The sequence below is a fragment of the Anguilla anguilla genome, chromosome 17, assembly GCF_013347855.1.
Source record: "Anguilla anguilla isolate fAngAng1 chromosome 17, fAngAng1.pri, whole genome shotgun sequence".
Classification (NCBI taxonomy): Eukaryota; Metazoa; Chordata; class Actinopteri; order Anguilliformes; family Anguillidae; genus Anguilla; species Anguilla anguilla.
In genome coordinates, this window is record NC_049217.1 from 8,977,440 (window position 1) to 9,002,743 (window position 25,304).

Here is a 25,304-nt window from a genome sequence, read left to right on the forward strand (position 1 = left end):
GATGGAGTGAATTCATTCACAATGTCTACGCACTCAAGATGAACAAGTTTACCAATTCACAACTAGTTAGTAACTAAATAAGTTAAGAATTAAATGACCAAATATTTTTAAGGGGCTGTGTTAATTAAAAAGGCAGTGCTGAGGAATATGAACTTTAAGAGTTAACATAAATGTTACACATTACATTATACAAGCTGAATTCACAGCACTTGTAAATGTAGGCAGTGAAATGACAGCTTAATCCATTGTACTATTAATGCTGAATGCTGTCCTTGTTTTTGTGCTGTGCTCACGGTCATCATACTGTTCATGATGTTCTGTTTCCCTTTCTTCTCTCATGGGGTATTCGCTCTCTGTTACAGAGCTACATAATGACTACATTGAGGCTTAGTAAGCACTTAACGAACATTCATAAACACTCATATCCCAGTAATATGACTGTTGCAGCGACAGCTACTATATAAAAAATTGCATTTAAAACATCCAGACAAGTGGTAAATTAACTTCTAATTTATTTTTAGTAGAATATGCCCTGCATTTATCACCAATAATTTAAATATTGTTCTGACCTTGAACAACATAATCTAGGATATTTACATGTTTCATAAAAGGAACAGTATAGATTTATTTTTCTTTAAAGCTATCCAAGCACTTTGATACACAATATTCACCTCAATTGATGTTACTGCTATTGCTTGATGCTATTTCTACTGTATCCAACAAGACCAAATGACACAAATCTTCCCTATGACTTTTAAAATACAACCCCTCCACCCAAATATTGTATTGCCAAATTCAACCTAAACTGCGCCACCCACTCCCCTGAGAGAACCTCTGCAGCTGAAGCATATGCACTCCTCCAGTGCATACATCTGCCACACACAGTACTACAGGGGAGAAATAGCACCACTCAGAGAAAAGTCATATTTCTCCACAGCAGAAGCCTTTGGACAGCAGCCGTGGCATCGTTGGGAGGCAGTAATTTAGTAATTGAGGAAGTAATTTACACAAGGGAGATGTCAGCTGACACATTCAGGAACCCTACCAGTGGCAGGTCTAACACCCCGCAAAAAAACCTATCGTCCGTTTCAAATACGTGCATCTCTTACATAGAATGCCCTCATAGACAGGGGCTAATAAAGTTCAGAGTAGGATTGGGTTTTCTGCACAGACGGAGTTTCAGTTGGCTCCTGTCCTGGGACCCCTTGACATGGCAAACCTGGCCTCGTCATCCAGCTCGTCCATGATCCTCTCCTGTGACACTGAATAAATGGTGTAGCCAACTGAGAGGTGCAGTTAAGGTCAACAGCGAGTTTGGATCGCACCTGAGGCCTGTATCACGTCCAACATAAAATCGAAAATAACCCGTACATGACGTCGCTAAACGTGTGGCTGTCGAAAGGCTGTCAGTTTCAGTAAAGTTAAGGCGTCAGAACAAATGCTTTGTTCACAAAGCAAGAGGCTACGTAACTCGGGATTCCCCCTCCCATATGAAACAGAATGTGGCTTACATTCAGCCTAATATTTCACAAGAGTCACCTCTGAAACAGTTGTTGTTGCTAAGAAAGTAAAAAGAGTGAGTAGAAATTCCCTGCGTGCAGACTACGAAACTTTTGATTTCGTCGAACTAGATAGCATTGTTGTTATCAACGTAAAAACGAAAATGCAAGCTTTGGTCAGTTAGCTCATCTGAAATCGCAAACTTTTCTAGTTTGCAAGCTAATGTTAACCACTCGAGGCATTATACAGTAGCTAATTAGCCCAACTCACGGTTTCACCACTTCAAGTAACCAAATATCTCACCTATTAATCGCCTAATTACACTACGTTGCGACCTTGAGTTCACCAATCAATAGCCTAGTGAAGAACCAGACGAACGATACTAAAGCGATGTCACGTGATCACAACACACCATAAAAATGCCTACACATACAATCTGGAGCCACTACCATGAGGCTTTCACCTATTTTTTTACAGTCTGTGGCTTTCACTCATCATTATTGCCACAAATGACCTCTGTTCGTAATAGTGTATCGAGCGCAGAAGTAAATCAAGTTCCCAGTCATGAATTTGTAAGGTACAGCAAAGGATACATATGCCCATCACAAAAGCACCAATGAGTAGTCCTGTAGCGACATTCCGACCACGAAGTTTCTGTGAGTGGTTCCTCAGCCGTTCGAGATCCGCTCTGCGAATGTACTCTTTCTGTGCAGCAGACAGAGGCTTCTTTGGATCAGCGGTATTCATGAACGCGAACTCGGCAACACGCTTCCCTTCCTTGTCTGCCATATTTGATTTTGAACTATCCACAGCGACCTCCGGTGGTCGAGTCAAGAACTGAATATACACCCTGACGTACACACGTGTAAAGTCCGTGTTCTGACGGTTCTGACAAACCAGCGCATATTGTGCTACCTTGACTGTTTTAGACGTGAAACCAAATCAAGAAAACCACGTCCGGATATCTGAAGCTAAACTGTATTTTTTAACGTGACGTATGATACTGCATTACAATACATTTATTTGGCAGACGCTTTTATCAAAAGCGATGTACAATACTGAAGGTCATTGGAACAACTACAAAACACAGGTCCGATAAGGTACAATAGCCTCATTATGTAACAGTTATTCATAGCCATGAACACATTAAGTCCAGTTAAAACAGCAAGCATAGGCTCGGTTAGGGAGTAATGTTAAATCAAACTAGGAGGCATGGCAACAAGCTGATGTACTAAATCATGACGTATGGCATACTCCTGCAATTCATTTATGTCCTCCACAACATTGTAACGCAAAACTGTAGCTTTACACAGTTAAAAAGTAACTTTAAAAAGTGCAAAATTCAGTTTTAGGGGTCTGCAATGCTGGGCTAATGTAGATTAAATTATTAGGTTTAAAATAATGATAGGACAGGCACGACTACGGTGGTATTGATAAACAGGCAACCATGTAGACTAGCTTGCTAGTTCTGAACGCTACAGGTATTAAAATAGGCCTACAACATGAAAAAAAAGATTTGGCCTCTAGCTTCCCTTGTTATGTACATCGTTAGTGTCAGCTCCGTGGTCACTCACCAAGACATCGGTCCAACTCGAAGTTCTAATCAGACCACATCTCAATCTCGTGCCAATCCCCGATAATTCTGTTAATCTTCCTCGCCCGTTCCCGGTCTCTGGGACGCCTAACATGCCTAGATTTGTAAGGCTGTAGGTCCTTAGTGTTCATTATTAATTGTATATTCGACCGCTTTCTATGTCAACTAGGTTTATGCTTCCTTGTAACTCGACTCCATTCACTCTCCAATTTCTCACCTCAATCAAGTTTTTAAATTGGGCGTGGCAAATGACGTTACGAAATCAAAACCAGCTGTAATTATAACCGTCAAGCATTAAATCAAATTCCATTTCACAGGCGTGCCGCACCTAAAAGTCACAATGTAAATAACTAAATTAACTTTCCCTTCCACAGATTTTTTCGGCAGTTTTAAAAAATGTTTCCTACCTTAGGAGCACAGAATTATGGGTTGGATTAACTGTGATTGACAGTGAATGATACGTTGGTCCATGTACAGTTTGGGTCAGGTAGGCCAGTGTTTGCTGCTCTCGTAGGCTAGGCCTATATCACACATGTTCTTTGGAAACTGATACTGAACAAGTTTTCCCCGTCTCTCCACTGAAAGAGGTATTTTTTTGGATGAGGTGAACATGTCTCTGGTGGAGACTTAAGGACAGCATACAGTACATGAAGATGAACACAAAACATGCATTTTCCACGAAAAAATTCCAGGGCAACTGGGAACAAAAATTAAGTTATTTTTTTATTAAAAGAACATTTGTAGGGCAAATCTTCTCTTATGTATGTACAATGTCCATCAAATTTTCCAAAAAGACCTTAGATTTAACACTTTTGTATCATCCAGTTTTCACATAGCAATAACGCTAACAAACTGTTGAGTGTAACCATCTGTCATTTAAAGTATGGACCATCATTTATAACATATATACTTTTCTAATTGTACTGTGCCTTTTCAATATAAAGTAGCTACATTAATGATATTTTTCCCCACTTTAAATGTTTAGAAAAGTTGTACAATACACATTAAGCAATTAACCATCCCTTTCACATTCAGGCAATGACAGTGGCTATTCTTTTGTACAGTATTTCCCTTTTTATATTAAAGTAACATACCTTTGAAGGCATTTTAAACAAAGCATCATTACAATGTTTTGTAAAATACAGCAACTCTGCAGCAAAATCCATATTTCATAAACCTTCCCAAGGTTGAATGTGGCCTATAAAGGAATCCCAATGAAATCTAGACAATGGCATTGCTCTGAACAGCACGTATATGCCACAAAATCAGCACGTATCAAATATCATCAAACGATTAGGTTACCCCAGGCTTCATGTACGCATCTAATAACATCAAGGCATTTGGTTAGCACAGCTTGTTGATGTGTGGCCAAAAATGACAACAATAAAAAAATCTCATTTTGGTCCAGACAGTTTTACTAGTGCTAACAACCTTCTTTATCCTAATCTCTTGACAGGAAGTGAGAAGATTAGGAGTACCAAAGCAGATAGATAGGGAAATGAAAAGTGGAAGAAGAGAGGGATTAGAGATTGAATAGAGGGCCTACGGACTGTCAGATGGAGATTCACACATCAGACAAAAAAACCCCACCAATTTAAACAGGCCTGAAAATAAAAATGGTCCCCACCCCGGCAGTCCCCACCCAGCCACACTGTCCAATGTTTTAGCCTGTGTCCCCTTGTCCCCTGTCCCGTCCCATGTCCCCTGTCCCCTGTCCCCAGAACGATTCCAGAGTCTCAGTTCGGGCCGAAGATCTGATCATACTCATGAAGAATAAGCTCCACGATTTGGCTCTGGAAGACCATGTGCATGGTCATGTTGGACGACTCGGTCTCGGGCCGGAGCAGCGTGGGGCCGAAGACGATGGCCACGCTCTGCTCCGACATGCGGTTCTCCTCGTGATGCTCGATGACCCTGCGGAAAGGACAAGGGTTTGTGAGATCATGTGACCGTTCTGGACGAGAGCGCTGATGGGATGGGCCTCCTCTGTAGCGGGGGAGGAGTCGGGCAGGGAGGACGTACTCACTTGCGTAAATGTTTGAAAAGGGCCTTCATAGTTTCTAGATTCGGCAGTGGGAGAATCTTAACCAGGTCCTGAATGAAAGACACCTTCTGTCTTTTATCAGGGACTTCTACACAAGAAAATAAAAAGGCACAAGGGGGCAAAAAATCAATTGACCATTTCTCAATTCAATTCAGTTCATATATATTTATATATATGGGCCATGAGGCCACCAGCAATGGGTCTTATAGTACCAATCAAATGTGATGCTAACAATGCTGGAGCTTATTGTACAAGTGGAATATTATGCTCACATTATTGGAGCTTATAGTACAGGTGGAACATAATGCTTACAGCATTTGAGCTTATAGTACAGGTGAAACATTGCATTACATAGTACACGCCTATAAAACCCCCTTCAAGGCTGGGCCAATAGTTGCCTCGCTATTGTGGACCTCTGGACAAACAATGGCGTGGCTGGGACTCAAACACCCAGTTGCTCACACTTTTGCCTTCAGAACTACCGTCTTAACAGCATGACCCAACTGGAGGCTACTTATTGTTGGACATGATGCTGAAGGCTACTTATTGCTGGACATGATGCTACCAGTAATAGGGTAGGGGAGGAGCCGCTTACTGATGGCAGCGATGAAGCGGTCGAAGAAGCTGTAGGGGAAGAGAGGCTCGGGAAGCTCTCTGAGGAAGAGCTTCAGCGCTCCCGTTACCACGTGGATCTCCTCCCACTGTCCGTCATCCAGGTCCAGGTTCTCTTCTGAGGGACGGGGACGGGGGGGCAGAAGAACACTGAGACACGTTCACCGAGTCTAACCATCTGCTCTCTGCGGCTTTCATTCATAAAGCATTTCCTAGCTCATGGGTCAAAGGTCAAAGGTCAAAGAGCTCTTAAGAGTACATGGAAGCAGTGCAACAACACAACACTAAGGTTATTGCGTCAAAAGAAGGGATGGAAGACCAAGGTTTTCCTGAACCTAAAAACGGGCAGGACTACAATATGATGTCAGTATTGATGTGAGCCAATCACTGAGTCTTTCCTGTGGAAAGCAAAACATTTTCATTGGTTGAGACAAGTCACTGACAGCTCAGCATAGGTCTCCCACTCTGCCATCACTAGTCAAAAGCATTGCAAATCTGTTATTAGTTGATTAAAATATGCTGTAATTAGCTGTAAGGCGCACGCTGAGAGGCTCGTACCGTGATCCGCTTTGTGACGCAGCTTTTGTATGGTGGCCAGGTTTCCGCTCACTCTGTAGATCCCATCGACACTCAGGCCTGCTCGTTCCACGCGCGAGAGACGGATAAATGAGTCAATGCCCATCAGAGCCCACGAGGACGGCTTAGCGAAACAGTACAGAGGATGACTGAGACACCGAGAGCGTATTTTAATCGACTCACGTTGGCAACAGCTTGCAGAAATAAAGCAAAGTAGTCTCACATTAATGTTGAAATTTGTAGAGGAAATACAAATCAATAATCAATTTGAACTGTTTAGTTACAGAGTACATGGTTTAAAAGGCACTTTTTCCTTAAGATTTTCAGGGAGGTGGTCCTCAATAGTATCATATGCATAAAGTCACAATGCTAAGAAAAAGGTATAGAAACAGCCCACCTCGTCTCTCCACGGCCTTGATGCACTTCTCAACAAAGCGCGGGATGGCGGTGTTCTCCCGACTGCACAGAACGTCCAGGTTGCAGCCAAACACGTTATCTGGAGAATGACCATAGACTAACTGCACAGCTGATTCTAGCGCTTCTGTCTGAGGGGTTAAACATCTCTTTCTGTTTTACAGCTGCTCTTGTCAGCCCATTTGAATACACTCACGTCTGCTGAATTGATATTAAAAGATTTTATGTAATGTAGGGGTCATTAAAGGGCTATACAGCTAAGCAGAACCATTTCGAATTGCCTCCATGCAGCCAAATCTGGCCTGCCAGAGACATACTCTTGCCCTCTGAACACTGAGAAGAAGCATTATTTAGATAGAATTCAGAATTTATTGTTTAGAATTTTGACTCAGGTCTGTAGCTGTACAGTGTCAGCACACCTCCCACTAGAGACAGAATAATAAATACTAGCTATTTCATTATCAAGGCATCGACATGTAAAGTCTGTAAATACCTGTAAATACATTGTTTCCTAAATAGCACCTGCTAAAAAAAAAACACTTCTATACACTACTGCAACTGGTGCATCAGAAGAGAATCACTATCACATAAGACACGCAATTAGACACGCAACAGGCAACTCCTGACAAAGGTCAAGATGACCGAAATGTTCTATGTATAATTAATGAAGCGCATTTCTAAGTGAGACATTGTGCGGAACTCCACTTACATGCGATAAATAGTACCTGGTTTAGCACATGGAGAATGTAACGTCACAGTTATCTTGTGTAAAAGTCTAAATTAGTCGGTGGAAGACGTCTGGGTCACCACAGTGTCCTCACCCCGGATGTAGCCTTTCTCCTTGACGGACTGCAGTGTGGGCCTCCTCTGGAGGAACTTGCGTAGTTTGGTGCGCACCCTCCCCTGATCGGTCTCCCCGCTGTTACTCGATGTGCTGGGCCTGTTGGCTGCGCGGGACAGAGGGACACCATCACTGCACCGCCCAACGCCTTGGGGGGGCACTAAAGCTGAAAGGGTTAAACTGAATGGATCTTATGAATATTCAGACCCAACTTTATTTGCTCATGGGAATTCACATAGATTGACTTGAAATTAATTGTCATAGCGTAAATGTTATTTGGGTGTGCACAAGGTGGGATTAATTGGCCAATTGAAGGGTTACCCTGTAAAAGGGACCCAGTGTACCATCGTTTCAAGTTTTGGAAAAAGGTCCAAGACCAAAACGTGAACTTGATTATTAGCAGAGAAAGAGTGAGCTTCTTTTTCTTTCACAAAAGACCCACTTAAATGAAATAGGTGTACATGAGAATTTAAGCTGCCCCGAAAGGGGATGTGGCTGACCTTGTCTGCACTTCTGAATGTAACTAGGTTACCGAAGGTCAAAGAAAGCACCTGAATATTGAGGCAAAGGGGAAACTCTGGACTGTTAATGTGACCCTGACTTCACTGAGCAAAAAAAAAAAAAGAAAGACCTGAACTGGACAGGAGATGAAAATATTCTTTGTGTCCAGTTAGTCAGTAATACGTACCTCTCCTCTTTTCCTTGTCGTCTGTGGGACTGGGGGACTTCTCTTCCTCATCATTCTCTTCCTCAGAGTGATGCTCATGATCCTGTGGTAGAATAAACATAGAAGGTCCATTAACATACAGTCCCAGTCATCATCATCATCACCATTATTATTATTATTATTATTATTATTATTTATCAGACTCTCCTATCCAGAGCAATTTACACAGATTACCAATTACATATCCTTGATATTTACTCAAGTCAATTCAGTTCAAGTTCCCTGTTCAATGGGGGTATTTGAACCTGGCACCTCTGAGTAACCCCTATGACACACTACCACACACACTACAGGGTGGAGGTGCTGGGGAGTATGCTCCGGGCTGCACCCCTACCCGCCACTCACCAGCTGACGGATGGTTTCCACGATCACTTTGTGCCAGTCGTTGATGATGCTCTCTGTGTCGTACTGCACCAGATACTCCGACCCATGGCGCGTTTTCAACTGCCGGAAGATGTAAGGGGATATCAGAGCACTACACTGGAGGGGGGATATCAGAGCGCTACACTAGAGGGGGATATCAGAGCGCTACACTGGAGGAGGGATATCAGAGCGCTACACTAGAGGGGGATATCAGAGCGCTACACTGGAGGAGGGATATCAGAGCGCTACACTGGAGGGGGATATCAGAGCGCTACACAGGAGGGGGATATCATAGCGCTACACTAGAGGGAGATATCAGAGCACTACACAGGAGGGGGATATCAGAGCGGTACACAGGAGGGGGGATATCAGAGCGCTACACTAGAGGGGGATATCAGAGCGCTACACTAGAGGGGGATATCACAGCGCTACACTGGAGGAGGGATATCAGAGCGCTACACTGGAGGAGGGATATCACAGCGCTACACTGGAGGAGGGATATCAGAGCGCTACACTGGAGGGGGGATATCACAGCGCTACACTAGAGGGGGATATCAGAGCGCTACACAGGAGGGGGATATCAGAGCACTACACAGGAGGGGGATATCACAGCGCTACACTGGAGGGGGATATCAGAGCGCTACACTGGAGGGGGATATCAGAGCGCTACACTGGAGGGGGATATCAGAGCGCTACACTGGAGGGGGATATCAGAGCGCTACACTGGAGGGGGATATCAGAGCGCTACACTGGAGGGGGATATCAGAGCGCTACACTGGAGGGGGATATCAGAGCGCTACACTGGAGGGGGATATCAGAGCGCTACACCGGAGGGGGATATCAGAGCGCTACACTGGAGGGGGATATCACAGCGCTACACTGGAGGGGGATATCACAGCGCTACACTGGAGGGGGATATCAGAGCGCTACACTGGAGGGGGATATCAGAGCGCTACACTGGAGGGGGATATCAGAGTGCTGCACTGGAGGGGGATATCAGAGTGCTGCACTGTAGGGGGGATATCATAGTGCTACACTGGAGGGGGATATCAGAGCGCTACACTGGAGGGGGATATCAGAGCGCTACACTGGAGGGGGGATATCAGAGCGCTACACAGGAGGGGGATATCAGAGCATGCATAAAAAATTCAGTCAGCGCAATTACTGGATGACAGATCAGGTGACAAAATGCTTCAAAAACCAGCTACAGTACAGTATTGCATTAAGTCCATGAATCTTTTTGCCAAAAGTTTTTTTTTAATTAGATGACTACATGGCAGAAATATTCGCTGTGAAAAGTAAGTCCAGGCTGTGTTCTTTATGAACACAACCTGGGCCGTGTAGTTTCCTATATTCTGCACATTTCGTACATCTGCATACCTCCAGAACATGCTTCTTGCTGGATTTGTCCTTGGAGGCCCAGTTAACACTCGCCCCTCGTAGCTCCACTGTGAATTCTGGGACGATCTGATTGGTTTTGTTCTGTGGAGATGGAACACTGTTATTCAAACAGCTGACAGTACACGTCTCAGGGGCAATTCGCTACGCCCTGAGGTCATACCAACAACTCATTATAGAGAGAGAGCGAGACACGGTAACCAGCTACATTTTTAATAAGCGCAAACAATCCAAAAGGTGTTCATTTAATTATTAAATCACCAATGCCACAACTGCTATCCTTTCAATAATAAGAAAGAGAAAAAAATTAATGGAGAGAAGAAATTAATAAGAAGCAAGGAGTCCCCATTGGGGGGGGGGGTTAAAAAAACCCCAAAAACAATCCAAAAGAAAAACAACTTTTTTTTGTCCTTCTTGACTCTGTCCTCCATAACAATTTCACATTATGTTGACAAAAACAGCATTGAATGTGATTCACAGTGAGCTTTCAGAACCACACAATACCACTCAGGATGCATACCTGGGACTAAGAGTGTAGCATCTGCTAATGCCAGATAAAATGGGATTCCAACCTTTCCCAAAAGACCAAAAGATATTTCTCTGAAACGTGACCCCCGGGTCCCTCTGGGGGGGGGGGGGGGTTTAATCCCTTTTGGCAGACCCCAGCAGAATGTATCCTGAGAAGTCCCTGGTTGGGTGGCAGTGAATCTTACCGGGTTTCCGCCAGGCATGAACTTGGGGTCTTTATGAAACGTCAGAATTCCACCGTGCAGGACCGTCCAGGACTGTGCCCAGTTTTTCCTGCCAGAAAGATTTTCAGATTGCACATTAGATTACAGACTTGATTAGTCATGCAAAAAAAAAAAAAAAATAAATAAATATATATATATATATATCCTGCTCTGGATCCATTCCAGGCCTGATTATATAAATTATATAAGTTAACTTCGATGGTGGAAAAATGAGCAGAGAGCTGGGGTTACCTAAGCCTTTTCCCATTCTCAGCTATCTTGGTTTTGTTGAGAATTCCTGCCTTTTCCAAAGTCTGGGCCTAAAAAAACAGACATGAAAGAGGAGAATGCTTCAAATCTGTCAAACATCAGTGATCTTTAAAAACACACGTGCAAGGAAAAGGACTATAGGAACCCGTGATTGTATAAGTTTGACAGTGATGAAGACACTGCGTGAGTAGCTCAATAGGCGGATATCGCTACTGAGCCATGAGGCGCTGTTGCGCTTCATTTGTATAGCACTTTTTACAGAAAACTTTACAGAGTAGCAGAAACAGAGCAAAACCCAGGCTCAAACCCCCAAATAGCAAGCACATGAGGTACAAAATAAAAACTCCCCAGTGGGGAGAAAAACCCTTAAAACAGCGGTGAGAAAAAACTCCCCAATGGGAAGAAATCTCGGGAGGGACCCAGCTAGAGAGGGGGAGCCCATCCTCCGCCACCCCGTCTGGTGTAAAGTAGCAGTAGAACGGGTGCAACGGATGTAATGTAATAAGGGACCAATCACAGCAAATAATATAAGTTAAGCAGGTTATAGTTGAGGTAATGAACTCATTAGAGAAGTGAAAATGAGGGGACCGTGATTCCAGCCAACTGAAACCCTCCCATCCCTGGGCAATGCTACAGTCAACTGCGTGTCACACTCTGAGTTTGCTGGTCACAGTCAGTACTCACACGGTCACGGATTTGCAACCACACCGCAGGTAGAACTGTGCCTTAAAAGGATGAGCCCCCCAGCAGCCCCCAAAGATATTCATTTTTAAAAGTAAATGAAGTAAGTAGAGTAAAAGGGCAAAAAGTACAGAATTAATTTTTAAAAATCAGATCAACTGATAATTTTCCAATGTTAAATACAGTGTTGCTATTACCCAGAAAGTAATATTATGAGAACAACATATATCAAAGTTATAACAGGATTTTGTAGAATCTAGCAAGTCCATATTACAGCTAATGTCTGCATTTCTGCATCTACGCATCTTTTCTGCTGTAACTAACCACTAGGGGGCGAAATGCTATCGTGAGCAATGTTTCAAGAGCTGAGTATTACAGGAAACATTGTTTACTTCAGACCCCCGTCCTCAAGTCCAACGGTTGCCCATTTAGTCAGGACATTAGGAAACTGAGAGTATTACAATCGCTCAGCGCGACCCGAAGAGGTCTGAGACTGAAATGTGTTAAGTGCAGGTGTAAGCTGAGCACTGTTTGTTTAATGCCCTGGGTACTGAAGCTTCTGTGCACACATGCAGTCAGCCTGAAACATACGTTAGTTTGGCATCTATGTGGTTTACAGCACATTCTGGTTAGACAGCATTTACATGCCATGCCCTTTCACACGATAAATCTTTCTCATCAATTCTGTCAGTCTAGTATTATGTTTATTAGCATTTAAAACTAAATTAAAGGGAGGATTTTAGATATAAAAATTCACTCAGTACATCAAATTCTCAAAATCGATTGAGATGGAAAAATCACTGCACAATATTAATATTCAATATTTGAGTATATACAATATTTGAGTTTCAGTTAAAATGGTGAATACACTACGTGTCATGTTTAGTATAACTACACTATTTACACTAGACACATTTAGTTTAATTTAGTTTAATTTGCACCAGTATGCAAGTGCTATAGGTTAAGGTGTCAGAAGTTGAGTTGGAGAATCTGACATCTGTATTGAGACACTCGAAGCACAAATAAACTTCTTATTTTAAAAAGTAAACAAAGGAGAAATTCCACAAAGAAAATGCGTGACAGAATATTTTGCTAGAGTTAGTATGCATCAACCCATACCAGTTACTATTTTTTTAAAAAATAACTTCACACATCAACCACTTTTTCATAAATGGTGTTACAAGAGCAGTTATTAGTAACAGGCAGCAAGCCCCCAGTTCCCCTGCGCACCCAGCATCTGGCAGTCCCGGATGAGGCGTTAGAACCCACATGCTGTTGAGAATCTGAGCTCTGATTGGACGGGCTCCTCCGGTGTTTGAACCTATCAACCTTGGAGAGAGAAACAAGACACTGTTGATGGGGGGAGGGGGTGGGGACAGAGATTTGTCATAACACGAGCGACAGCAGGTAAATTCCTGTGGCACAGTTTTGCCTTTTAAAACATCTGGTCTCATCTCAGGCCTGCAGTCAGGAACCCTGGTGGTGAAAAGACGCACCTGATGAAGTAACTCTGGTGAATTGCCTGCGCTGGATGCATCGCTGCCCTGGTCCGAGATATTTCGCATGTGGCTGGGGAAGAACTTCTACCCAGGGGGAGGAGGAGGGGGAGAGGGAGAGGGAGGTAACATCATCACCATGCAATAAATAAGATGAAGCCCATTAAACACAATGCAGTCTGTAAGGGGCCCAGCATCCTCAAATTGATCTGGGCTCATTTTGAACAAAAAAAATAAATAAAAAATTAATAAAAGGGAGAACTTAAATGCCAAAAATGTTAAAACCCAGGGGAAAGCAGTTTATCTGGAAAAACTTGATATTGCTTGCATGACAAGGTTGTTGCGAGTCATGTGAAAAGCAAAAGCTCAAAATAAACAGGCATTACATTACTGCAACACCCATCCAGTATTACCACATTACTGCATTCTATTACAATAACAAATGACAACTTGTAAAGCCAGCTAAATTTTGGTTGGTCGGTTGGTTTAAAAAACGACAAGTGACTGGCATTTAATTGACCAGGACTCAGTTTAACCAGGAGTGCCAGATCTTACGTATGCATATCTGTACACAGAGCCACGGTCCTCAGTACAATTCTTTCATCAGGATTATGTGACTTTTAAAAAAAATAATTTTTGAAAGCAGAATCAGCCGGGCTGTGTCCTGCTCCTGTTGAAGGTAACGGGGGTGTGGTGTGCACACCTGAGCGGGACAGGCATATCTGTCACTCACACTGACTGACTCACCAATTCTTCCTTAGGCGGGCTGAAAGGGGAGGGGGTGAAAGAGGAGGAGCTTCCGGACTGCCTCCAGTTCTTCAAAACAGACACGCCCTCGGAGTCAACCCCATTCCCCACCTTGGGTGGTGAGCTGGCGGTCACCGAAAGCTGGGGTGGGGTGGGGTGGGGTGGTGTGTGTGTGGGGGGGGGTGGTCGAGGACATGAAGCGATCAAATTGGCAAAAGGAAACAACATCCCCATTAAAATCAAAACTACAGCTTAGCATTTATGTAATAACATGTCTGCTTTCTCCATGCAAGAACAGGACAGAACTCCTCCACCCCCCCCCCCCCCCCCCCGCCCCTACCCAAAAGGACTGTAGAAATTCACTATTATTTAAAGGAAGCTGTTCAAATGCAAGCTGTTTGAATGCAAGGAAGCACTTGCACATTAGTACAGAGAGCTCTACGTGGCTGCAGCAGACATCACTAAAAACATTAGAACATTAATACTTATTTAGCTGTCATACAATAACTAAAATTTTATAGCACCTATTTGAAGGAGCATAATGCAAACAAATATTTAACACTGGCTCTCCTCACTACCTCAGGCAGGTTCCACTGAGACCGGGACCCATCATTCAGGTAGTAGTACGCCTGTCCTCTGTCATCCATCGACTTGATCCACTGCCAGAAACAAGAGGACTTCAAGTTAGAAGAGAAAAGGTTGAAGGAAAACGCTGTCTACATTGCAAAAGGGACCGTTTGCAGGTAGTTGCCATTTTTTTCTTGCGGATTTGCATAAACTGACAGGGCATAAAGATATGCACAAAACAGTAGACACTTGCTAACGTCAACAAGCTAATCTGTGACATCTCTAAACCAGGCCGTGTGCTACTAAAACACACGTGAATCGGACTTGTTTAACCCTCTGAAGAGCAGGTTCTTTGGAACAGTTATTTTCAAAATTTTAAGTCAGTGTTCTAGAACTCCACTGCTTTCACTTTCCAGATTGCTAGAGATCACAAATAAGTGATTTGAATGCTGCGATCTCACACCTTAAAGAGTTAAAAAGGCCTCATTCATGAGTCTCACCCGTCTCAGGCAACAGTACTTCCTTGGGAATAACCGCAGAAACAAACCACAAAAGCACAAAAGAGAAATTCTAGTGGGACTTGAAGGGTGGGAATCATAAAACTGGTGTCAAATATGAAACGTATGTGTCTGAGTTGGGACAAGGATGTTGTTGCTGTTGAAAAGACATGAAGCAGTAGGTTAAATGCGTGTGAACGGCAATAACGCTGTTCCCACCAATCCACAAAGAGAAGCTAACGTCCAAAAGACTAAAGATAACACGACAACGGAGGAAAAAAAACAAACTCATAATGGAATTTTTACTCTTATCAGCTGTGTGGAAATGGTCCGGTTCGATTTATGCAAATGGTTTCTATATTATGCCATGGCAAAAGGGCAGGGTTTACAACCACAAGGTTGAGGTGGGAGACATGCGAAAAAATATCTTTCGACCTGTACATCATTCACTTTCCACAGACATTCACACCAGCAAAATTTCACACTGCCTTAGTGTACAATGCAGCTGTTATGACATGCATTTAAAACAAAATTAATTCCATACAGATGAAACCAATTTTGGGGAACAATTTAAAAGGTCAGAATCTCTTCTCTGATTTTAAAGGAGCCACACCTTCACTCGCAGTCATGTGACCTCCTTACCTGTTCCTGCGTGTGCTCGCTGGTGAACACCATCTTGCCATCTGGGTCCATCGAACGTGTCCAACCTGCGGGGGACTTAGTCTCCAAACTGACCCGCGGGATGACCGAGCGCTTCAGCGGGGGGTAGGTGAAATCTTTGGGGAAGGTCTTTGGGGGTGTCTTTGAGCGCTCCTCGTCATCCACGGGGTAGTCCTCATCGGGGAGGGGGGGCTGGAGAAAACAGGACGGGGAATCAAAGACGGGGCATCAAGGACAGGGAAACAAGGAGGGGGAATTAAACCTAAGCAAGACCTTCCGTACAGTGCAATAGATACAGTAAAATAGAGTTGATTACACTACAAAGTTAGGTTATTCATCCTTCTAGGACAGGTCAACCCAACCAATTTCAAGCCAAGAAATGAGGTGAGTGAACGCTTGAATTAGGAAATTAACTACTGAGGAGTCATCCCTGGCCAATAGAGCAGTGTTTCTTCGACTATGGGTCGGGACCCAAAATGGGTGACGGGAGTGTATGAAGTGGGTCCCGGAATGAGCCTGTAGTCCACTCGACAGAAAGCTACTAAATGTATTATTTGGGTCCCGATATCAAAAAGTATTTCCAATTTGGGTCCCAATATTAAAAAGTTTAAGAATCAGTGCTACAGAGTATTGAGCACTATGTAAAGATCAAGATCTTGATCACCCCAATGTGTTGTTATCAATCTGTGTATAATCCACACTCTGGGAAAAGAGGGGTTCCAGAGTGCTTGTTTACACACAGCCAAAACTCCCTTCAGGGTGGAATTAGGAAGGTGTCACGTACCGGACCGTCCTGCGGGGGCTCTGTCAGGCCCGGGGGCTTTGTGGGCCCGGGTGGGGGGGACTCCAACCCTGGGGGTCCCCAGGACGTCTCTCCGGACACGTGGTTGTAGAAGTAATGGCTCCCGCTGGCCTCGTCCAGGAGCTTCTCCCAGTCCGAGCCCCCCACGGTGGGGGCGGGACCAGGGGTGGGGGTGGGGCCGGGGGCAGGGGTGGGGGTGGGGCCGGGGGTAGGGGTGGGGCCAGGGGCAGGGGCGGAGCCGGGGGTGAGGCCAGGGGTAGGGGCTGGGCCGGGGCTACGAACGGGGCCAGGGCTGGTGGCGGGGGCAGTCGAGGGCGGGCTGGACGAGGGAGAGGGAGAGGACAGCACCACCGCGGGGGAATCAGGCTCCATGAAGGGGCTGCGGGGGTTGTCCCAGGTGGACTGCCCTGAGGTGGGGTTGTAGTAGAACTCCTTCCCGCTCTCTTGGTCAGTGTGCACCTCCCATTCCTCCGAATCCGTGGAGAGGTGGCGGGGCGCAGCGGGGGAGGAGGACGAGGGCGGGGCCAGCCACGGAACGCTCTTCTTCAGCTCTGATTTGTTGACGTACAGTGCAGTGTCAGGGTTGGTTTTCTCAAGCTGCAGAGAAATGGGAGCAGAGGTCAGTCTTATCAAAAAAATTTAATAAACAAATGACTATGCGAGGCACATATATCACAGCTATTTAAAGCTAATAATACTGCCGGGCTTACTTATTTGCATGAGTCATCCATGTATGCATCTTTCTTATTCAAATCACAGATCTCTGATGAGTAGTCAGGTGATGTCAGTCGAAGGATATTATTGATCAGCCACACTGAAACTGTGATTGAACTAGAAGCCTTGGTTTAATCCTAGTCATATCTTTCAAATACCAAATAAAGCACCACAGTCAGTGGTTAACTTGGTAGTCAATGTGATAGTCTTGGCAGTCAACCTATGTTTGGGAAGAAATGATTCAATCACAATCCCTATAATGTTCATGCATTTAGAAACAAAATAAATATCCATACTTTTTTTTTTCATGGGCGAACACCTTAAAGATACGTTAAAGCAGGGATCTCACACACCAGTCCTGGACGACTGCAGTGTCTGCTGGTCTCCGTTTCTATCAGTAGAAAATGTAGGCCTCTAAAATAAGGTGTAGAGACTCTTTAGCCAATCAGTGATGCAAATAAAACACTTAACTGATGAAGCCCCAAAACCACTGGATTTGACACTTGAGGTCCATGCATTAAAACAATAGAAATACTAAATGAAAACCCACAATACCCCAACACTCAATCCCACCAACAGTTGAATTTACAGACCTAAGCATGGCACTATGCTAGGTTTTTTTTTTTTTTTTTTTTTTACCAAGGAGCACTTGTGCTTCTAATTAGAAAAATTTAGATGCACATTAATGCATCCCAATTAGTAGATGTCCTAAATTATTTTTCCAGTTAGCACACATCAAGTTTCAGGAGCAAATACTCTTAAAATGAGAGCACAGTATGGCCCTGATGCATAACACGCGAACGCACACACGCACACGCACACGCACACACAAACACACACACACAGCTAAACAATCCTTTCAGTTCCTTTTCCATGTTTGCAGAGGGATTCTGAGCTAAAACTCAACGCCCGAACGACACCCCACCCCTACGCCCTGCCGCACCCCCCATCCCGTCTCAGCTTGCGGCCCGTACAGGTAACTGCACCTTTACTGCACACTAGACTGCAGGAGAAAGAATGGGAGAGAATGGGAATGGGGAGTATCATTGTGCAGAACCTCAAAGGCTCGAGGATCAGATGACATACACACAAGGCTCTCTCAGAGTTCTGACGGACCTGCTTCCGTAGCCCTCGTGAGGAGTTACAGCCGCGGAGGAAACCTCTGTATCATCAGTGCCGCGCAAAACCACAGCGTCTCCTTCCGAAATCAGCTGAATTATTTCCCGCGTTCTCGAACGTGTCATTACAGCTTATTCACAAGGGAGACGTAGTGATGGATTATGATTTTCAATGTTTAAAAATAAAAAAAATAGACATACAGGGCTTATAGCACGACATACAGGTCTCACAGCATGACACCAGCAATGTCAGTTCGTCAAATGCTCTGCTCAGAGGAAATGAAAAATAATTCCTTCCCAGGGTGTGTCAGCCACCGCAGATCATAACAATAACGTGTCAAACGACGTGTCACCTGCACCAGCGAGGAGAAGGTTTCCATGACACGGGCCCTACAGCACAGATACTATAAAGCTGCACGGAAGTCTTTGTTAAAAAAACATAATAATAAGAGGCTGAGAAACCGCCCCCATCCCCCAGCCGGGTTCATCCACCCATTATCAGGGACAATGACTGAAGCCATTTCCTGGTCTGACTCTCAGTTTCTCTCTCTCTCTCTCTGTCTGCATTTTCCCTTGGTATTTTTAATGCATACTGAATGTTCTCATCCAGTGTGCACTGTAAGTGCCGGCTCACTAACTGCCAAATTTGGTTCAGAACCTCATGTGACTGTCTATTATTGTAGTGTTTGTTTAAATAAAATGCTTTTTTTGTTGTTCCTGAGAATTCCCTTCTGTGCAACACTGACGACGCGTACGTCTGTGGCAAGGCCTTAAAACATCAGCTCGAACCCTACAGTTCACGCGATGCAGTTAGATACCAGAACAAACATTTGAAAAGACGTGAAGTCAAAAAGGGCGTACCGCTATATATGCCTCATCAGATCAGGTGCGCTCAAATGAGCAAGCGTTTTATTTAGCCTAACCATAACGATCTTAACATGAGTGCATCTGGCCCAACCACACTGCAACGGAACTGGACCAAAAGTGCAGTCTAAACACAGGAACAGGTTTTACCACAAGTCCATGCACAGTAACAGCAGAAGTAAATTTTGTGTTGAAGGGTGCTGTGAATTAAACACCACACAGCCTTACCAATACTGCTCTATCCTGCCTGCCACATTCTCAGTCCACTGTACTGCATTTTTTGTTGGGGGGGCAGGGGGGGGGAATGTATATGGTTTAACATAAATGGTAATATTTGAAGTATTGGATCAGATTTAGCCAAGTCTAACGCGGGAGTGGTATAAGAAAATTCAGTTCGGTGGCAAGATTAAATAAAAGATTTATAAAAGTGTAGACATTTGTATCTATGGAGACAAACACACCCACACACACACACACATGCAGGCACGCACACAAACAGTAAGGACTGGTTTCAATAGCAAGAGCTCCACTCCCCCTTTTTTTTTTTTTTAAACCAAGTATCCATTCATACAGGTGATATATACTGAAGCAATTCAGGTTAAGTACCTTTCCTCAAGGGCATAGCAGTGACCTACCTGGGAAGGTAGTTTGGCTTCCTTACCCATTATACTACACTGCTGCCCCAATCAGTGTTGCGTCCAGAACAGAAGTGAATTAATGCCCATAAGAAATCTAGGACACGTGACGGGATGTGGTATCTGATGTGGTCACCTGAATAATACAGAGCTCAACATCAGAGCCCATGCCCACACGATCAAAGCAAAGGTTCTGCCTGGCTCATTCATGCCAATTCTGAGGCTAACGCTACCAGGAAATTCCAGTGCGACATTGTCCTGTTCTACTTATTGTTCTTCCTCCTGGCCAACTTGAAACGTTCCCACAGCATCACTCCGTCTTCGTGCTGACGTTACAGCACAATCTTTCAAACTATTATACGCAGATGTAGAATGTGTGGCTGTGGAGAAAGTACAGCCATATATGTGGACCCACCCCCCCCCCCGCCCCACCCACGCTAGTTGGCGATTTATGAATCTAGGCCTTTCTTCGTAAGTCACTCTGGATAACATTCTCAGCTAAATGAGTAAAATGTAAAATGTTAACGGGAAGAGACTTCTGGCCCTCTCAGCACCCAACTGCAATGTTTTTGCTTCCATTCCTATCTGAGTGATGCTTGCAGCTCATTCTGAGGGGGGTACAATGACACCACACAGCTGGGATCTTTAGCAAGGACAGAGGAAAAGAGAAATGCACTTTGAATGGTGAGTGAACTGTGAAGACTCCATATACAGGTACAGAAACCTACAGTATTTACCTCAGGAGAGGTCATTCATATAGAAAGTAAGAATCACTTCTTCATGTTGAGGCTCTTGACAAAAGGTTTTTCAGTTCCTCCATTAAACCTGCGTCACTTTTAACCTTCTAGGTGGTTAAATATTATTCCTCATTCATTTCATAGCTGATTATGTTTAATTATATTTTCTCCAGAAGATTGCCAGTACTTACATAATGTACATTTCAGTTCTGTATACAACTAATAAAATACATAAACACAAACAGAATAAATAATTGCAATCATATGAAGGTTAAGATATTTTCCTTTTTTTTAAAATTGTATTTCGAAAACAGTGCTAATGTTTGAAGAGCTGTAGTCTGCAAAATCTACCCTAGGCCTGCTTTAAACCAGGCAAATGCTAGATTACAGGCTACCAATGGGTATGTCTGGGTAAATTCAACACACTTTTGGACTGCATTATCATCTCATTTCAATGAGATTTGGCATGCTGATTTGGTCTTATAAGAAACCCCTGGAACTGATATTACACTTGTCTCAGGCACATATGCATACACAAAGACTTATATTGCACATATGAATACACATAGTTACATTGCACATATGCATACACATATGTATACATTGTACACATGCATACACACAGAATTATATTGCACATATACGCAGATGGACCCAGATTAATGCACTTCTTGTAAGTAGCTTTAGATCAGAGCGCCTGCCAAATGTCAGCACTGTAATGTAATGTATGCACTGCAATGTAATTATGTAATGTACTGTAATGTATGCCCTGTAATGTAATTATGTAATGTACTGTAATGTATGCCCTGTAATGTACTGTAATATAATGTAGATGTGCCCAGACTAAGCCACTGGACTCAGAAGGAGATGATGTCCTACCTTCGAGGGGAGACTCAGGGCTCTGGACCTGAAGCTCTGCTGAGCTGGGAGGACTATGTCAGCCATGGTCAGAGCCGCGACAGAGCTACAGCCCCCCTCTCACAAGCACATAGTTCTGGCTCAGGCAGAAGCCACGCCCCCCTTTTTTACACACACAGTACTCCAGATTTTACCAATTACAGTAACAGACTCTGCACGCATAAATAGAGAACAGTGAACAGCCTGCATGTGTGTGTGGTTTGTGTGAGCGTGTGTGTGGTGTATGTGTGTGCATGTGGTATGTGTGTGTGTGTATGTGTGTGTGTGTGTGTGGTGTGCGTGTGTGAGCGCAAGTGCTCATACTCATATGTACAAACACACACACACACACCAGGGGAAGTTGTGCTTACTCAGACTACCACGGCCAACAGATGGAGTTCCCTTTTAGAGGGGTCTCGCACCTGTGGATCATTCCCCTTCCGTAAGAAAACGATGGGAATATAACCTCCAGAGATTCATTTGGCTTAATGATTTCTGGATAGGCACTGCACTCCACTACCCCCGGACTCCCCATGGACCGCGCGCATGCGGGCAGCTGCCTCTTACGCTGTGAAAAACACGCTCGCAATTGGGTTTCGGTTACCGGCTCATTTAGCGACCGCTATGACAACAGTGTGAAAGTAACCAGCCCTAAGCGGCTTCCAACACCACAAACCTAAAGCCAGAGGATGAACTGCAGTATGTGCTGTGCAAATACATTAGGAAATTAACTGCAGTACTTACTGTGTAAATATATTAACAGCAGTGACAGAGGAATAACCGACAGTGAGCACAGCTCAAGCCAGTTCTTGCTTTTGAGCCAAATTATTTATTTATCCTGTCATTGCTCAGCTAACCACATTTGGACCTACTGCACAGAAAACGTACTGCGAATGTACTATAATCTACAGCAATAATGCCACTTCCAATAAGTAGCAAATAATTCTAACTGCAATCAGGCTTACTATTATCACTGAGGTTTACTGAAGTGATACAGAAGTGATCCGAAATGAGTGTTTTGGCACAAAATGGCTGCCGTGCATGCATCAGCAAAGTGAATCCTACACATTGGTGGTAACTGAGGTGAGTTTCCCTTCCTTTAATGTAAAGCTGATTGTGAGCTGAAATGTGATATATAACAACAATGAAGTACTCTTATTATAAAGGTCCTATCAGAACTCCCAAAAATGTAACAGGGGCAAAGTCTCTATGCCAAGCCTCCAAACCAGCTTGTTTGTCATTGACCTTAGCCCAGAATGGCGATGGCTTGAGGCAGAACTCCTGCGCAACAGCAAAAGAACCCTCAGTGCGGACAAATGGTGCTTGCTAGTTCATAGCCAAGTTTCTCAAAATTCACAGCTAAACCACACCTCTCTCTGTTGCAATAAATGAAGTCCATCTGACAGGATAAAGAGAGAAACCCCTAACATAATGTATTCCCCACACTTTCTATCTGCAACTATGAATATCCAAACAAGGCCAGTACATGAAACCAAACCGATTCAAATGGGAAGAAAACTTCCATTTTTCAGTTTGCACCTGCTTTTTCTGCTGTCTGTCGTGTGAATCTGGATTCTCCCTGAAGCTAAAACTGAAGTGCACAAAAGGACCCTTGGAAAACACCTTTGTGTGAACATGAGTAAATGAAGTTTCTATTTTCATATTTGACACAAACAATCTACTCTGATGAAGAAAAAGAGCTTGAGACACACACAATCAAGTAAGTGCATGATGCTTTGTGGTGTGAGCAGTACTGTAGCTTGCAAAATTTCTCCCATTTAGTGGTGAAAAGGGAAAGCACCCAAACCAGAAATGGGGGGAAGGGCCATGCACTCCCAAAACTTGGTTCCACCTCAGATCTTTGTAGCAGAGGCACAACTGCATTAGCGACCGGTCAACCCGAATGAAGACGACGCTGCTTGGAGCCAAAATGGCACCTTCGGAGTTGGCAGGAATAAATTTGATTGGCTCCACCTCCTATGACATCATCATTCTGGGTCCAGATTAGCTCATGGAATGCTAATGCCTGATTTATACTTCGCTGCACGACCCTTTCGACAAGTGTCGCATGACAAAAAATAAGTATTTTCAGTGTTGCTCACCTCTAGAATTTTTTTGTCGTAAAACTTCATACTTTGTCGCAGTGTTGATTGGACAGCCAAATGAAACACCAAAATTCATTATCATGGATACGTCGTTATTTTCGGTTTATCTGAGTGACAGGCCACCTTCTTTTTTCCATTTGCACAAATTTTTCAACCAGAAGTAGAAGTAGACAACATTTATTCCTCCCCTATTTCTCTGTGATTTCACCGGCCGCTGCAATGCTTTCACAGATCAGAAGTTTGACGTCTCGATACCATAGACAACACAAACTTCTCCACATTCGTGCCCTTTGCCGAAGTACAAATGCAAAAGGTTGTGCGACACATTCATTCTTGCCACATGACACTTGTCGAAATGGTCGTGCGACGAAGTACAAGTCAGGCTTAAGTGTCAGCAGCCCCAGCTGTCAGCCCAGCTCTGTTCTCCAGTGCCAGGTGTGAAGGCTGATGCGAGAGGGACTCAGGGAACACTCCGCTTGCATAATTGGCATGCCCACAGCCCCCCCCCCCCCCCCCCCCCCCCGCCACCGTGCGCCCCAGCTTTACAAAAGGGACCCAACTTTCGATTCCCCACTTCCCCTCTGCTTACGCAACCCTGTGAGCCTCCCTCGGCCTTATCTTAGTCAAAACAATGGAACCCAATATCGCCGTGACCGGCTCTTGCATACTTTTTTCGGGCTGTGTTTTTTTTTTTTTTTTTGAACACACTCCCTCCGCCGCTTCCTTAAATGGCGGCCCCCTAAAGCAGAAGTAAAACCAGGGTCATTTTCCTAATCTGATTATGCTCGACACAAGAGAACTGTCATGGAGAGCAACAGTCGATCTGCATGCGAGGCATTGTCAGTGTTTCAAAGGCTCTTGGAGAAAAGCCTGAGTTCATGCACTCTTTGCACTCTATGCAATGCTGACACAGTGCAACACAAAGTAAAAGTAGCCCTAAGCAGCATCCAAAACCATAGACTTAAAGTCAGGAGATGAACTGCAGTAATTACTGTGTAAACATATTAACAGCAGCGACAGAGATATACCTGACATTGAGCACAGTTCAGGCCAATTCTTGCTTTTGAGCCAAATAAAGCCCTACCTCATTTATCCCGTCATTGATAACTGACTACTTTTGCATCAGCTGTACAGACAACATACTGTCGCTGTACTATAATCTACAGTAATAATGCCACTTCCAATAAGCAGCAACATGCCCAGGTTAAAGCACCACATAATTATAACTGCATTCAGGGTTTCCATTGTCACTGGGATTGACTAACTCAATCTATGATGGGAATTAGTAACATGGCTACCAATTAGGTCTGACCCAATTTTTTAAAACTGATTTTTAAATGTCATGTCATAGCAAGTCAAATGCAATCGTTTGTTTTAGAGTGGTAATGTGAATTGGCTCAAGGAGGTAAAACAGTAGGGTCACCACACGGCCAGCATTGAACGGGAATGTCCGGTTTTCAAATTATTTGTACAGGTCATGTTTATTGCCCCGAATGGACAATACAAATGTCTGGTCTGAATAACTGATTGAAATTTAGCCAATATTTTGTAATGAATTTCTTCCGTGTCCACTGTTACATTGTTACAAGCCGATAGAATGCATCCGGTGTGAACGCAACCTTAGAACCTTAATTGTGACATCATAACTCCAGGTCATTACATTTACAATGGAGCAGCTTTTGAGGATATGACCTCACTGTGATGGCTACCAACC

The 25,304-nt window shown here is 44.0% G+C and overlaps 2 protein-coding genes across 2 annotated transcripts in view; both read right to left on the reverse strand.

Moving 5' to 3' along the window:
* Positions 1-548: 548 nt before the first annotated feature.
* LOC118216493 (cytochrome c oxidase assembly factor 3 homolog, mitochondrial) lies at positions 549-2,304 on the reverse strand. Its single transcript, XM_035397693.1, has 2 exons — positions 2,094-2,304; positions 549-1,283 (listed from the first exon to the last, which is right to left on the reverse strand). Exons 1-2 carry the CDS (start codon positions 2,287-2,289, stop codon positions 1,180-1,182), a joined length of 300 nt encoding a protein of 99 aa, XP_035253584.1. The 5' UTR covers positions 2,290-2,304; the 3' UTR covers positions 549-1,179.
* Positions 2,305-3,799: 1,495 nt separating this feature from the next.
* arhgap27l (Rho GTPase activating protein 27, like) overlaps positions 3,800-25,304 on the reverse strand; it is a 34,385-nt gene continuing 12,880 nt past the window's right edge. The window contains exons 3-20 of the mRNA XM_035397695.1: positions 16,825-17,117; positions 16,503-16,659; positions 15,701-15,910; positions 14,573-14,653; positions 13,995-14,198; positions 13,248-13,334; positions 13,021-13,080; positions 11,053-11,120; positions 10,783-10,870; positions 10,052-10,153; positions 8,654-8,752; positions 8,270-8,351; positions 7,562-7,687; positions 6,724-6,822; positions 6,309-6,386; positions 5,734-5,868; positions 5,121-5,226; positions 3,800-5,008 (exon numbers count right to left, since the gene is read on the reverse strand). Coding sequence (XP_035253586.1) covers positions 4,831-5,008; positions 5,121-5,226; positions 5,734-5,868; positions 6,309-6,386; positions 6,724-6,822; positions 7,562-7,687; positions 8,270-8,351; positions 8,654-8,752; positions 10,052-10,153; positions 10,783-10,870; positions 11,053-11,120; positions 13,021-13,080; positions 13,248-13,334; positions 13,995-14,198; positions 14,573-14,653; positions 15,701-15,910; positions 16,503-16,659; positions 16,825-17,117 — 2,253 coding nt within the window. The 3' untranslated portion in view covers positions 3,800-4,830. The remainder of the gene's footprint in view (positions 5,009-5,120; positions 5,227-5,733; positions 5,869-6,308; positions 6,387-6,723; positions 6,823-7,561; positions 7,688-8,269; positions 8,352-8,653; positions 8,753-10,051; positions 10,154-10,782; positions 10,871-11,052; positions 11,121-13,020; positions 13,081-13,247; positions 13,335-13,994; positions 14,199-14,572; positions 14,654-15,700; positions 15,911-16,502; positions 16,660-16,824; positions 17,118-25,304) is intronic.

Bases quoted from the DNA above. Each gene is read 5' to 3' on its own strand.
- LOC118216493 (XM_035397693.1), bottom strand. From the start codon at position 2,289: ATGGCAGACAAGGAAGGGAAGCGTGTTGCCGAGTTCGCGTTCATGAAT. The intron at 1,284-2,093 runs GTATCCTTTGCT...TGCACCTCTCAG, and splicing joins TGCTTTTGTGATGGGCATAT to TTGGCTACACCATTTATTCA.